The 14,307-nt window shown below is 45.2% G+C and overlaps 1 protein-coding gene across 3 annotated transcripts in view; it reads right to left on the reverse strand.

Moving 5' to 3' along the window:
- PABPC1L (poly(A) binding protein cytoplasmic 1 like) overlaps positions 1-14,307 on the reverse strand; it is a 115,662-nt gene that overhangs the window by 60,113 nt on the left and 41,242 nt on the right. For all 3 annotated transcript variants that reach the window (XM_075176952.1, XM_075176951.1, XM_075176953.1), the window contains exon 8: positions 106-201. In XM_075176952.1, coding sequence (XP_075033053.1) covers positions 106-201 — 96 coding nt within the window. The remainder of the gene's footprint in view (positions 1-105; positions 202-14,307) is intronic.

Genomic DNA, 14,307 nt, shown 5'->3' on the forward strand with positions numbered 1-14,307 from the left:
TTCCACTTAACACATTTTTAGTAATTTATGACAATTTTGCTGCATGATCTCATTGCAAATGATAAAATCAAAACAGACACCAAACCTACACACACACATAACTACCTTTGCGCTGGTAATGGTACCATATGGTGAAAACTCTTTCCGGAGCCTGTCATCGTCAATACCATCATCCAGGTTTTTTACATATAAATTCACTCCCTGTAACAGAAGATATTAATAAACCGTTCACACTGTTCATAAGAAAATAAAGTATCATCATCATTTATTTATATAGCGCCAACATATTCCGTAGCGCTTTACAATTGTATCAGAACAATACAGCTGTTTGCATTAAGATTTTTATTTAACTCCACTGACAATCACCACATATTTGCAGGTGATTTACCTAGATATTGTGGTCTCCTAATCTTCATTCTGAAGACAATGTAATCATTGTCACGGCTACAGTATCTTGGTAGAGTCTAGTATGAGAACAAAATCTAGAGGGTTCTCATGCTAAGAGATACACATTGCCACATATTTGGCCTCTAAATAGAAAGGACAAATACATGAATACATTTAGGGGTAAGTACACAAAAGTGTGGATGCTTTCTTATGGGCTTTTTTCCACCATTATATTCTCAAAATAATGACCTATTTCTCACATGTTAATGTATGCCACTACTGTGTATTGTTAAAACAATATGTCAAGAGAATGGAAAGTGTTCATTCAAATGCTACAATCCCTAGACCTTCAAGACACTGTCCTATCCTGGCTCATCCTAGCTATCTAATCGCTCTTTCAGTGTTCATATTTCTATGGTGCAATCCTTGACTACTATCCTTTGTTCCACACATCAAGATTATATTTATATCATGTTGCATATATCTAAAAAACATTTCCAGAATAGGCACAAGACACAGCAAAAGCTTTAATTCATGCACTCATCTTCCGTATCGACTTGCAATTCCCTCCTTACTGGTCTTCCCTAAATCAGACTCAAACCATACTATCTATTTTGCACACAGCGGCTAGATAGATTTTCCTTGCAAATCGTCGTTCTTCTGCTGAGCCACTCTGCTAGTCTCTACACTGGTTGCCTGTTTTTCAAAAAATCCAATATAGTATTATTCTAACATACAAGGCAATCAACAAAATTGCATCAACATACATGTCCTCACTTGTCTCAAAATACCTCCCAACTAGACACCTACAGGTTCTGTACAAAATCTGCATTTCTTTAACTCATCAAATGCTGCCATTTCCAGTTACAGGACTTTTCAGGTTGCACCCACTTTGTGGAATTCCCACCTTCGCAGAAGACTTTCCTCAAGTCTTCAAACGTTCAAGCGTTCTCTGACAAGCCACCTCTTCAGACAAGCTTATAATATTCCTTAACCACGCTCAATCTCCCTAGCTTACCCTATTACCACCCTGTGACCAACATGGTGGGTGACTGGCTCATTCAGCCCACTTTTACCTTTCTTTGCATTCTAGCTGGTCTAATATGCAGTACTTACCCTCATGTATCAAACTTCCATTGTCCCATAGATTGTAATCTTGCGAGCAGTGCCTTCTTACCTCTCTGTCTTAATTACCCAGTATACTTTTATTACTGGGTCATTCCACATCAACTCAACACTGGGTTTCAAACTGACCATTTCAGATTGTAATGAAATTTGGTATAATAAATGCTACGATGGGTGTAAAGAAAACCCCCAAATCTTAGGCTATGTTCACTGGATTTAAAGTTATATGCCTTTAAAGCTGCAATTTTTTAACAAAAAATGTGCTTTTAACATTCGTTTTAAATTGCATTTGTAACTCACTTAATTGAGCTAGAGAGTTGGGCAAGGTATCATTTTAAACCTCTTTATGGGTTTTCATATAAAATATTACACACCAGAATTTAATAAAAATTTTAAAATTGTAAAATTTTTTAAATAAAAATGTTGATTCTCAAAAAGCAATATTTTTTAATTTTTGAAAAACATCTTAAAAATTGTTCATACTGTTAATAAATCCTCAAAGGTTTATTTTGGGATCATGATGGGATCTGCTATAAGAGATTTAATTTTTGAACAATTCATGAAAATTGAATTTCTCAGTCATCCAATCTGGGGGACACTGCTACCATGAGGATGTATGAGGGTGCATGGAGTTGGCACTTAAATAGTTAACTAAACTGCTGCTGATTCCTCCCCTCTGCAACCTCTACAAGCTTCAGTTTAATTTAAGTGCCCAAGGAGTTAGGCTTTTTATAATTGAGCTGCAGTGGTTTGGCACAGTTTTAGATTTAGTTCCATTTTTATTTTTACTCTATGAAGTAGTAAGTGTAGGAGCGGATGCAGGTGCTGTGGGCAGCACCGTTATCTATTAAGTTAGTGGTCCGTGTAACAGACAGATGAAGACTACGTGAAGGTCTCTCCTCCTATACCTACATAGAACATAAACAGGCTATCATGCTTGTGCTTAAGTTGCCAGCAACCGCTCGCTGTGGCGCTGTCACTAACGCTATCTCCGGGACCAGCGCTACCAAAAGGCAGAGAGCGCAGAGTCAGGAGTATTGTTGGACACATTGGGAGATACCAAGTTCCTTGCTAAGGCAGAGGGGGAACTTGGCTCTCTGGTCGCAGAACCAAGTCCATGGCAGTGCCCGATTAGGTCAGACAGTTGGAATGTTGGGAACGTTTAAAATTTACTCCGGACTGCAGGCGGATGACAAGGAAAGTGTGCACTGCACTGTGAACAGTTGTTTTTTTGGGAGCCTTGATTGGTGGGGTAGAGGGATGGCCTCCCTGTGCTAAGTGGTATGCTCCAGAGCACAAAATCTCCTGCCGGAAAAGCGAAACTGCAAGTGTGACGGAGGTTTCTCAAATGGCTCTCCGAGGAGAAAGAAGTAGGGCTGTTTCCGACTCCTTCTCCCTTTCTGCTCTTCCTGGCATCCAGCCAAGTAGAATACTTTACCTGTTAAGCTGTGAGGGGGACACACACTGATCTGCCTCAGTATATTTTTCTCCAGATTTAGACATCTGTGTGTGCATATATATATATATATATATATATATATATATATATATATATATATATATATATATATATGCTAGTCTGCTCAGCTTGCACTGTAGAGCTTGCTCTCAGTTTTTTTGTCTCGTTACATTTTCTAAAAAGAAAAGGTATTTTATTAAGAGTAGAGATGATGATCTGGCTGGTAGGACGTGATTTTGAAGTAACAATCTGAGCAAAACCCCGTTCTTATTGCTTACCCACCCTGTGTGTGTAGTGTGAAGTGTGTGCTGCAGGTTTGGTGTATTCCCCTCTCTGCTATTGCTATTTCAGATAAGGGAAAATCTGCCCAGGTAAAGTATTATGCCTGTTAAAAATGTTCTGCTAAACTTCCGTGAGGCTGGGGCCCCGGGATGACCAGGCACAGGGGACGTCCTCGGTGTCTGCGGGGGAGCCAATGTGGGTGTCTTCACTGGCGCAATGTCTCTTTACTCGCACAGCTTTTAACCCATCAAGCAGAAGCACAGGCTACCCCTGTTCTCTCCACAGCAGGTTCCACTCCCTCTACCTCAGAGGAGAGGGGGGGGTAGCCCCTCCTGTTACAGAAGTTACAGTGGGGGCAGTGTCTTAGGTTTTTCCTTTGTCTCCTCAGTCTAGCCAGGGGGAACCAGCTTGATCCTCTTCCTTGGGAAGGAGGTTGGACCGTTTAAATAATTTCCTGGATTCCCCTGGGTTACTACCCCCAAAGTGCCAAGTGAGCTAGAATATTCCATGCTCTGCCCAGGTTCAGCTCCTTGTGGGGCCACCAGTCTAGCAGAGGTGGACTGTTCTCTTCCTGAGGTCAGTCTCACAGTGGTAGTGGCTCCTTCCCTAGGAAGCGCCAGACTTCCAAGGTCCCAGACAAATCCTCAGCATGATGAGAAAATCCCTCTCCTCGCAGCTGAAGGAGAAGAGGGCCATCTGAAACTCTTCAGGGTCCAGTGGGAGGTTTCCTCACGAGACAGCTGGATATTGGGGACCATGTCCAGAGGATATGTGATAGAACTCTTGGGTTTGGCTCCTTGACGTTTCGTCACAACCAGTCTGCCTTACGACTTACTAAAACGACAGGCCTTGATACGGGCCGTCGACTCACTTCTTTCAGCAGGAGTCATATTCAAGGTTCCGGAGCTGCAGATGGGTCGGGGTTTTTACTCCAATCTGTTCTTGGTCCCAAAACAGGATGGGTCGTTTCGGATAATCTTAAATCTCAAAGGGCTGAACCAGCAATTGCAAGCAGCAAGTTCCAGAATCGGTCTGCTCAATCATCAATACTAGAACTAGAACCCCAGGAGTATCCGACTTCCATAGACATCTAGGACACCCATCTCCACGTTCCCAATTGGGATGGGCATCTGTCCCTTCTTCTGATCACCATTTCCAATTCAGGGCGCTTCCTTTCGGTCTCTCCACAGCGCCCGTGTTCACGAAGATTATAGAGGTCATGGTTGCCTGTCTTAGAGCCATGGGTTGAACATAAATCCATATCTGGACGATCTCCTTATCAATGCCTCAATGAAAACACATCCTGGAACAGCATCTTCGCCTGACCAATCGGGTCCTAGAACAGCACAGATGGATAGTAAATAATCTAAAATCCCAGTTAGATCCCTCTCAAAGGATGGTCTTTTTGGGTCTCCTCATGGACACCAGTTAGCAGAAGGTTTTTCTGCCAGACAACAAGGCTTGAGCAATCAGGACCTCGGTGCAGAGGCCCCTTTAGTTTCCCCGTCCCTCCATATTGATGGGCATGAAGCTCCTGGGCCAGATGGTCTCCTCCACTGAGACACTACCATACAGCCGTTTGCATTCACGGGTCTTTCAGTGGTTCTGCTTATGCCAGTGGTCAGGGACCCCCCCCCACCATCTCAAATCTCAGGTTTCATCCATCCAGAGTAGCTCGTCTCTCTCTCCAGTGGTGGACAGAGCCAGAGAATTTGGTGACAGGAAGGTCTTTTATTCCGTGGTCATGGGTCTTGGTGACCACGGATGCCAGCCTGAGGGGGTGGGAGGCAGTGGTCCTCCATCTTCACCTCGAGGGCCTGTGGTCAAGCAGAGAGACAGACTCTGATTCAGTCGGACAATGGCAGGGGCGAACAAGATTTTGGCTTGGGCAGAGATGTGCGTTTCAGCGATATCTGCTGTTTATTCCCGGGGTGAAAAACTGGGAAGCGGATCTCAGCTGACATGCGATCCTTCCAGGATAATGGTCATTGCATTCCCGAATAATTCAGGATCTAGTCGAAAGATGGGGCCTCCCGGATATAGATCTGATTGCTTCACGTCACAATCTGTGTTCTCAGGTTTTGTGCAAGGTCCAGGGACCCTTTAGCAGCAGCAGTGAACGTAATGATCATAATTTATTTATTTATTATTATCGTTTATTTATAAGGCGCCACAAGGTTTCCGCAGCACCGTACACAATACAAACAATGGACAGTAAAGGGAATAACAGTACAAAACAATAAACAAGTAGAACCAAGACTTCAGAGGATCCAGGCAAAGCAATTATATTGACGTTGGAGCAGAAGAGAAGGTAGAGAGACAGGAGGGAGAAGGGTCCTGCTCATACGAGCTTACATCCTATAGGGAGGGTAGACAGACGACAGGCACAGAGGATGTCGGAGGAGGGGAGCAAGCGCTCCCCTCTACTGAGGAGGAGCGAAGTGAGGAGAGTGAGCATGGAGAGAGGGTTAGGTGGAAGGCTGGTAGGCAATGCGGAAGAGATGAGTTTTGAGTTGCCGTTTGAAGGAGCACAGGTTAGGGGACAAACGGATGGAGCGTGGAAAGTCATTCCATTGCAGGCGGGCAGCTCGGGAGAAGTCTTGAATTCTGGAGTGGGATGAGGTGATCAGAGTGGAGGAGAGGCGACGGTCATTGGCCGAACGCACGGACTGGGTGGGAGTGTGGATGGAGAGGAGATTGGAGATATAGTGGGAGAGAGCCTTGTAGGTGAGGGTAAGAAGTTTAAAAAAAGGATTCTGTAAGGGAAGGGGAGCCAGTGTAGGGCAAAGCAGAGAGGGAAGGCAGAAGAGGAGCGGCGAGAAAGGAAGATAAGCCTTGCAGCCGTATTGAGTATAGAACGATGGGGAACAAGGCGAGAGGTGAAGGTTACAGTAGTCCAGTCAGGAAATGATAAGCACGTGAATAATAGTTTTGGATGCTTCATGAGATAGGAAAGGCCGGATGCGGGCGATGTTGCGAAGTTGGAAGCGACAGAATTGGGCAAGGGATTGAATGTGGGGGGCAAAAGAGAGAGGAGTCGAGGATGACTGCCAGGCAGCAGATTTGGGGGACAGAAGAGATAGTGGAGTTGTTGATAGTGATGGAGAGATCCAGGTGGGATGGGGACTGAGACGGAGGGAAAATAATGAGTTTGGTTTTAGCAATGTTAATTTTGAGAAAGCGTGAGGACATCCAAGAGGAGATGGCAGAGAGGCAGTCAGATACACGAGAGAGGAGGAGGGGGGAGATCGGGAGAAGAGATGCAAAGTTGAATATCATCGGCGTATAGGTGATACTGAAGACCGAATGAAGTGATGAGAGCACCGAGGGAGGTAGTATAGAGTGAGAAGAGTAGAGGGCCAAGAACAGAGCCCTGATGGGACCCCTACAGGGAGGGCGGAGGAGGATGATCTGGAAATGGAAACAGAGAACGAGCGGTTGGCGAGGTAAGAGGTGAACCAAGTGAGGACAGAGCCATAGAGACCAAGAGTGAAGGGTCTGCAAGAGGAGGGGGTGGTCTACGGTGTTAAAGGCTGCGGATAGGTCAAGGAAGATGAGGAGGGAGAAGTGACCCCTGGATTTAGCAGAGAGGAGATCATTAGTTACATTGGTGAGTGCGGTTTCGGTGGAGTGGAGGGGGCGGAAACCAGATTGGAGAGGGTCAAGGAGGCAATTGTCTGAGAGGTGACAGATGAGGCAGTTGCAGACAATTCGCTCGAGAAGTTCAGAGGCATAGGGGAGAAGTGAAATGGAGCGGTAGTTGGCGAGTGAGGTGGGATCAAGATTGGGTTTTTTTTTAGAATAGGAGTGATAAGGGCATGTTTGAAGGAGGAGGGGACAGTGCCAGAGGAGAGAGACAGGTTGAAGAGGTGAGCTAAATAAGCACAGACAGTGGGGAAAGGGAGCAGAGAAGGTGAGGGGATGGGATCCAGGTGGCAGGGGGACAGGGGAGAGGAACAAATGAGGGTGTTGACTTCATCGCCCGTAGTAGGGCAGAAGGAGCACCAGGGTGGGATGTCGGAAGAGGGGGGAGCGAAGAGAGAAGCAGGAGAGGGAGGGGAGGAGGAGATATCAAGTCTAATGGCCTCGATGTTGGAGGAGAAAAAGGATGCAAAATCAGTAGCAGAGAGGGAGAGTGGGATAGGAGGCGGCGGAGGGGTGAGGAGAGAGGTGACTGTGGCAAAGAGGCGGCGGGGATTAGAGGACTGAGAATAAATGAGGGACTTAAAGGACTGTTTAGCGAGGGAGAGGGCGGAGCAGTAGGAGGACAGAATAAACTTTAAGTGAAGGAAGTCAGTCATGGAGAGATTTCCTCCAGAGGCGTTCAGCAGCACGAGTGCACTTCTGGAGGAAGCGTGTGAACTTGGGAGTGCCAGGGTTGCGGAGTTAAGGGGCGTCGGCAGACAGAGGTGGCAGGGGCGACGGCATCCAAGGCAGTGGTAAGAGTGGTTATAGAGAGAGGTGGCTTGGTCAGGGCAGACCCGGGAGGGAAGAGGGGAGAGTAAGGTTTCAAGAGAGGAGGAAACGGAAGTAGAGTCAACAGCGTCAAGATTGAGCCTAGTAAGGGTATATTTAGGGAGGGGTGGGGCAGGGGAAGAGGACAGATTGAAGGAGCGTTGGTGGTGGTCTGAGAGTGGGAACGGAGAGTTGGAGAAGTCAGAGAGATCACATCGATGAGAGAAGACAAGATCAAGTGAGTGACCAAGGCAGTGGGTGGGGGAGGAGGTCCACTGTGTGAGGCCAAGGTAGGAGGAGAAGGGCGAGAAGTTTGATGTTAAAGTCACCAAGTATGATAGAGGGGAGGTCAGAGGACAGGTAGTGGGGAAGCCAGGATGCGAAGTTGTCAAGAAAGAGGGAAGTGGGGTCGGGGGGGGCGGTATATGACTGAGACATGGAGGTGAATGGGGGAGTAGAGGCGGATGGAATGGACTTCGAAGGAGGAGAAGGAGAGGAGAAGGTTCGGAGGGAACGACCCGAAAAGAGCAATTGGGGGATAGGAGGAGTCCCACTCCCCCACCTGGACGATCGTCCGGTCTGGTGGAGTGGGTGAAGGAGAGACCACCATGGGAGAGAGCGGCGGGGAGAGCAGTGTCAGCAGAGGAGAGCCAGGTTCGGGTGATAGCAAGAAGGTTAAAGGAGTTGGAGATGAAGAGGTCCTGGATAGCCGGCAGCTTGTTGCGGATAGATCTGGAGTTCCAGAGGGCACGGGAGAAGGGGAGGGAGGGAAGGGGAGTGATGTGGAGAGTGGCAGGGTTGGAGCGAGGGGGCGCATTAAGGTAGGGGCGGGGAGGGGGACGAGGGGAGAGGATGGGAATAGGACAGAAGCGTGGAGGCATGGTGATATACAGGAGATGAATTGGGATTTTCTGCTGGGAAATCCGTTTCCTCCTATTCCCATGATTCAGCGAGTGCTTAGGCGAGTCACAATTGGGGGCCGTCCAGTAATTCTGGTGGCACCCAACTGGCCCAGGAGGGTTTGGTACGTCAACATTCTTCTGCTCACGGACGGACCGGTTTGGCCGTTTCCTCTCAGATCCAACCTCCTGGGTCAGGGACCATTTAGTCATCCAGACTTACCGAACAGAGAGTTAGGTAAGCTTCAACGGCCTGGCTGTTGAGACCGGCATATGGTGGGTCAAGGGGTTCTTCTCCAGTGTAGTGCAGACCTTCATGAAAGCCAGAAAGCAGACCTAAGCACACATTTTACATAGAGTATGGTGGGCCTATGTTAAATGGTGTGAGCATCATTCTTGCCAAACATCTTTTCGTTTGTTCTGTTTATTGGCGTTCCTCAAGGACAGTTTGGATGTAGGACTCTCAGTCCTCTGAAAGTTCAGGTCTCGTCCTTATCCGAATTATGAGCCCAACTACATGATACATCCACTTACCATACTCTTTCATCACACCCCACTAACAACTTTTCCAAAAATCTTGGATCCCTTCTAGAAAAAGCCCATACTGAGGGCATCACCACTAAACATGAATTTAAATATCTTAAATGTCCAAATCTCAGAATTCCAGTGATATACTGTCTACCAAAAATTCACGAAGACTTAAAGAATCCTCCAGGCCCATCCCATAGTTTCAGGCATCGGTTCCCTTACCATTCGGTTATCCGAATATGTTGACTTTTTCCTCCAACCTTTAGTCATCCACCAATCCAGTTACCTTAAAGACACATCCGATGTACTAAACATCTTAGAAGAATTTCCCTGGGACGAGACATACACCCACCCTCCTCACATGTGATGTCTCCTCACTCTATACAGTTATTGATCATGACTCAGGATGCAGACATGTAGAATACATCTTACAACACCAGTCTGATATTCCCCCACTTCAAATCCAATTCATTATGCAAGCCAATTTATTCACGCTCACACATAACTACTTTTGGTTCTGCGGTCTGTACTACCAGCAAGTGAGAGGCACAGCTATGGGCTGCAAATTTGCACCTAGCTACGCCAACCTATTCTTGGGCTACTGGGAAGATTCCCACATATGGCACAACAATCCTCATATCCAAGACATCTGTATATGGCGTCGCTATTTCAACGACATTTTGTGTATTTGGAAAGGGAGTAACAACAATAACTTGAATCTGAAATTCATAGCAACCAAAAATAAACAGAAAATACAATTTCTAGACTTAGAAATCTACATAGAGAATGGACATCTCAAAACAAAAACTTTTGTCAAACAAGTAGATCAAAACACTTTTATTCCAGCCTCCAGTGGAAACTATCCACCCTGGCTGAACAACATACCAAAAGGCCAATTCATGCGCCTTAGACGCAATTGTTCGGACCCACGTATACAAAACAAGCCCGTACATTGAGGGACAGATTCCTAAACAGAAACTATGATGAAACCACACTGAATAAAGCACTGGAAGAAAGTGAAAAACTGGATAGGAAATCCCTGCTCTGTCCTAATACAAAACCATCTAGAACCAACCAAGTTTCCATCATAACTCAGTACAATAGTCACTCCAAAAAATTTGAAAAAAATCATTCGGAAACATTGGCCAATACTCATGAAAGATGAAAAACTGGTACCTTTCCTTTCAGATCATCCTACCTTTGTTTACAAAAAAGCACCAAACTTAAAAGACCAATTAGTCTCCAGCTGTACACCAAAGGAAAATTCCACCACAAAAACAACATGGCTAAAGGAAGATACCAAAGGTTTCTTTCGTTGCCAAAGATGTATAGCCTGCAAGACCACAAAATGTGGGTCTACAAAACCTACTAACAAATTCCGATCAAATGTCACCAAAAAGGAATATGATATTAAAGACAAACTCACATGCGACACTGTCGGAGTCAAATACTTACTGGAATGTCCGTGTGGACTTCAATATATAGGCCGAATGATTCGCAGCCTAAAACTGACAGTGTCTGAACACATCAGAAATATCAACAAACAGTGTCTCAGCCCACTTTGCCACTTACAATAACCACGATCCCACATTGATGAAATACACTGGCATAAAAAAGGTTAAAAAACATTGGAGGGGAGGAGACCACATCAAAACTATATCAAGAGAGGAGGCTAAGTGGATTTATGATATCCAGACTCTCCACCTCAAGGGGCTTAACATAGATTTTGACCTGGGTACCTTCATTTCCGATAAGTGAGAAAAAACAACATCTTTATATTTATTCCACTTCCATCTGCCCTTTAGGAATCCTTATCCTCCCCAATTTCAGATTCTTTTTCCTTTTCCTTTTGTTTTATCCAGTTGGTGTAAGCATTCTACATTTCAGCCATAGGAATGCTTTAACATTTTTTTCCAGATCCCATTTAAATGTTTCAATTAGAAGAATTCACTTCCAAGTACATATCATTATCTAACCAAGTGTACAAAGCATAAAATGTACGAATATGCTTTCCCGGTCTCCTGACCAGCTACATTGCATGTAATCCCCATTTATGTATAACAATGCATAACCTGCGGTCGCACCTTGCATATATTCTATCTATTCCATCTAAGACATTGCATTTAAAATGTATCCCTATGCTAATCGCCAAAACTACATCGAAGGTACTCTCGTGCCATATATGACAAGCATAGGACATGGGTTGTATCTGACGATCCAAGTCAGACTCGTTATTAGATTAGACAATAGTAATCAGTGTATACATCAAAGTGCATGCACCAATCCAACCCTGCAATTAATGTCTACTTCAAGTTATCTTTCTATGTAATAAGACACCAAACAGATAATTACAATATACCAATCATAGAGTGCACGCTAACCCAATTTTTGCAAGCGTCCTACCATGTAAACCATTAAAACCAGTTACATATTCTGCAGACTTTTTCATAATGCAACAGGAGTAACTTACATATGTATGTGCATAAACTTAAAATAACCCTGTAAGTGTCCAAACGTGTGTTAGAACGACTATTATTTATGTATCCAGAAATGGAAAATCAAAGATACATTCACTGTTTAACTGTGTCCCACGTGACAAGCCTAGGACATAGGGTGCAATTGTCAATCTAAATGAAACTCTTTCCGTGATTGGACATCAAGGGCGCAAAACCAACCATTTAAGGAACATCTGCAAACACCCTGTCATATCCCTGATGAAGCCTGCCGAGCGCGGGGGAAACGCGTTGGTTACTCTGCTATTTGATTTATGATTCATTCAGCTTATTGGACAATCTTCCCTTTACATCGTAAGCCCACTGAAGCTCAATCATGTCCAATACTTTCGCTACTGCAGCGCTGCAGTGCACCGTTAGGCCAGAAGCCAGCGAGAAAGGAGACACTTAACAGCTGGGACGCCAGCACCATTCTGCGCAAGCGCACATCAGAGGATTGGAGACAGCACGACTTCCACTGACTACCCTCACATCAGAGCGGACTCTGTTCCAGAGAAAGGAATCGGAAGGCGACCATTTCTCCTCAAATGTAAGTCCACAAGACTTTTTTTCCCGTTGTGGCTGATTGGATCACTATACCGCCCGCTGTTGCGAACTAACATTGACTCTCACCCTACAAGTGTGGAGGATTCTTACAGGCTTAGGAATTGGGATATTATTCACAGGTAATCCCTGGTTTAACAATTGGACAATTTTGGAATACCCATTAAACCCACTTGATTGTACCAGTCCTCACCTCACTGCAGCCGGACGATCAAAATATTGTCTGCAACCTTTGAGGCCTATCCTGAGACTGTATACCTGTGATGTAAATGCATTACTTTTGTTTATTGTGATTCACCTTATTGGACCTGTGTTCCATTGTTCTGGCCAGAATCACAACAGCCTGTTGTATGTTAATAAACTACACATTTCATTTATTACATGTTCATAGCGCCGAGATATCTTTACAATTCTATCAACCCAAAATAGGGATAGGGGTTCCCTACTCTTCTCTGGCAGCTCCACTCATAACAGAAGTGTTGCACTATACTCAATGTTTATCTCTGCCTTATCTGCGTTTTTTTCAACGCCGCCTGCCTATTCTTCCGGAAGTACAGACTTTCCTTCAGGGAGTGTTGCACGTTCAGCATCCTTATGTTCCACCTTTAGCGCCTTGGGATCCTATGGGTTCTTCAGAAATCACCTTTTGAGCCACTGGATTCGGCTGTGTTATGTTTTTTGACATGGAAGGTGGTGTTTTTGATGGAGATAGCTTCTGCGTGCTGCGTGTCAAAGCTTGGGGCCTTTTCTTGTAGGGTCCCCTACCTTATATTCCATGAGGATAGGGCGGTCCTGAGGCTGGTGCCTTCCTTTCTACCAACGCTTTTGTCAGGTTTCCACATAAATCAAGAGACAGTGGTACCGGCATTTCTAGAGGATTCTTCGTCTTCAGGTACTTTCATATCATCCTCGTTGGATGTAGTACAGGCTTTGCATTCTAATGTAAATAGGACCTGCGTATGTCTCAAGACGGACTATTTTTGTTTTGTATGACTCCCATAAGGGTTGGCCGGCATCCAAGCAGACTATTGCCCCCACGCGTTTGGCGGGAGCATCTTGGACTGCACGTCACAGTGTTTCAGCGAATCAGCGGTGCAGAGCCACTACCTGGTTCTCAGTTCACACATTTCCCATATTTTATCAGTTCAATGTTTTTCCTTCTTCGCATGCTACCTTTGTCAGCAGTGTTTTGCGCGCAGGGGCTTCCGAGCAATCCCTCCCTTAGGGGTTACTTTAGAAAGTCCCCATGGTAGCCTTGTCCCCCAGATTGGATTACTGAGAAAAGGATTTTGGTACTTAAGTCAAATCTCTTTCTCCAAATCCATCTGGTGGACACTGCGTTGCTTCATGGGGCTTTTGTATTATACTGAAGCTAGCAAGGGAATCAGAGGGGAGGAGTCAGCAGCAGTTTAGCTAGTTAACAATTTAAGTGCCAACTCCATGAGCCCTTATACAATCCCATGGTAGCAGTGTCCCCCAGATGGATTCAGAGAAAGATTTGACCTAAGTACCAAAATCCTATTATTAAGGCACTACACATCTGAGAAAAATCAACAAAACAATATTTTTTCTAGTTCACTTCATTAGATAAATGCACGTTTCTCTTCAGGTGTGTTTGGGGCGAGCTTCTACAGACAGCGCCTGCTCCCACTTTTGCTTTTTTTCCACTTAAGTTCGCGCAGGCATGCAAACTTAAGTGGAAAGATACTCCACCTCTAAAGACACTTCAATTGTCTTGAATAGGCTCGCCTTTTACAGGGACAGATTAGGTTTGGATGGGCTATAATAAGTGAAGAAAAGCCCCCAGGTCACTAATTTAAGATCACTCAGCCCTGGAGCATATGTGTCACATTTGAAAAAGCGGAGTGTATATTTACAGTGGTGTATTAGACTGGGAGAATGTGTGCAGGGAGCAGGGAGGAACAGCAGCTTGCAGAAAGGGTACACAACACAGTGGCAGTCTACTGAATTCAATTCAAATTGCTCCCCCTTACCTACAAAGCTCATACTAACACTTCACCACCATACAGCACTGACCTTGTCACGAGATGCACCCCACTCCTCACTTTAGCCTCCTCTTACTCTCATCTACAAGAATTCTCCCGTGGTGCTCTGG

The sequence above is a fragment of the Mixophyes fleayi genome, chromosome 6 (genome assembly GCF_038048845.1).
Source record: "Mixophyes fleayi isolate aMixFle1 chromosome 6, aMixFle1.hap1, whole genome shotgun sequence".
NCBI classification, from domain to species: Eukaryota; Metazoa; Chordata; class Amphibia; order Anura; family Limnodynastidae; genus Mixophyes; species Mixophyes fleayi.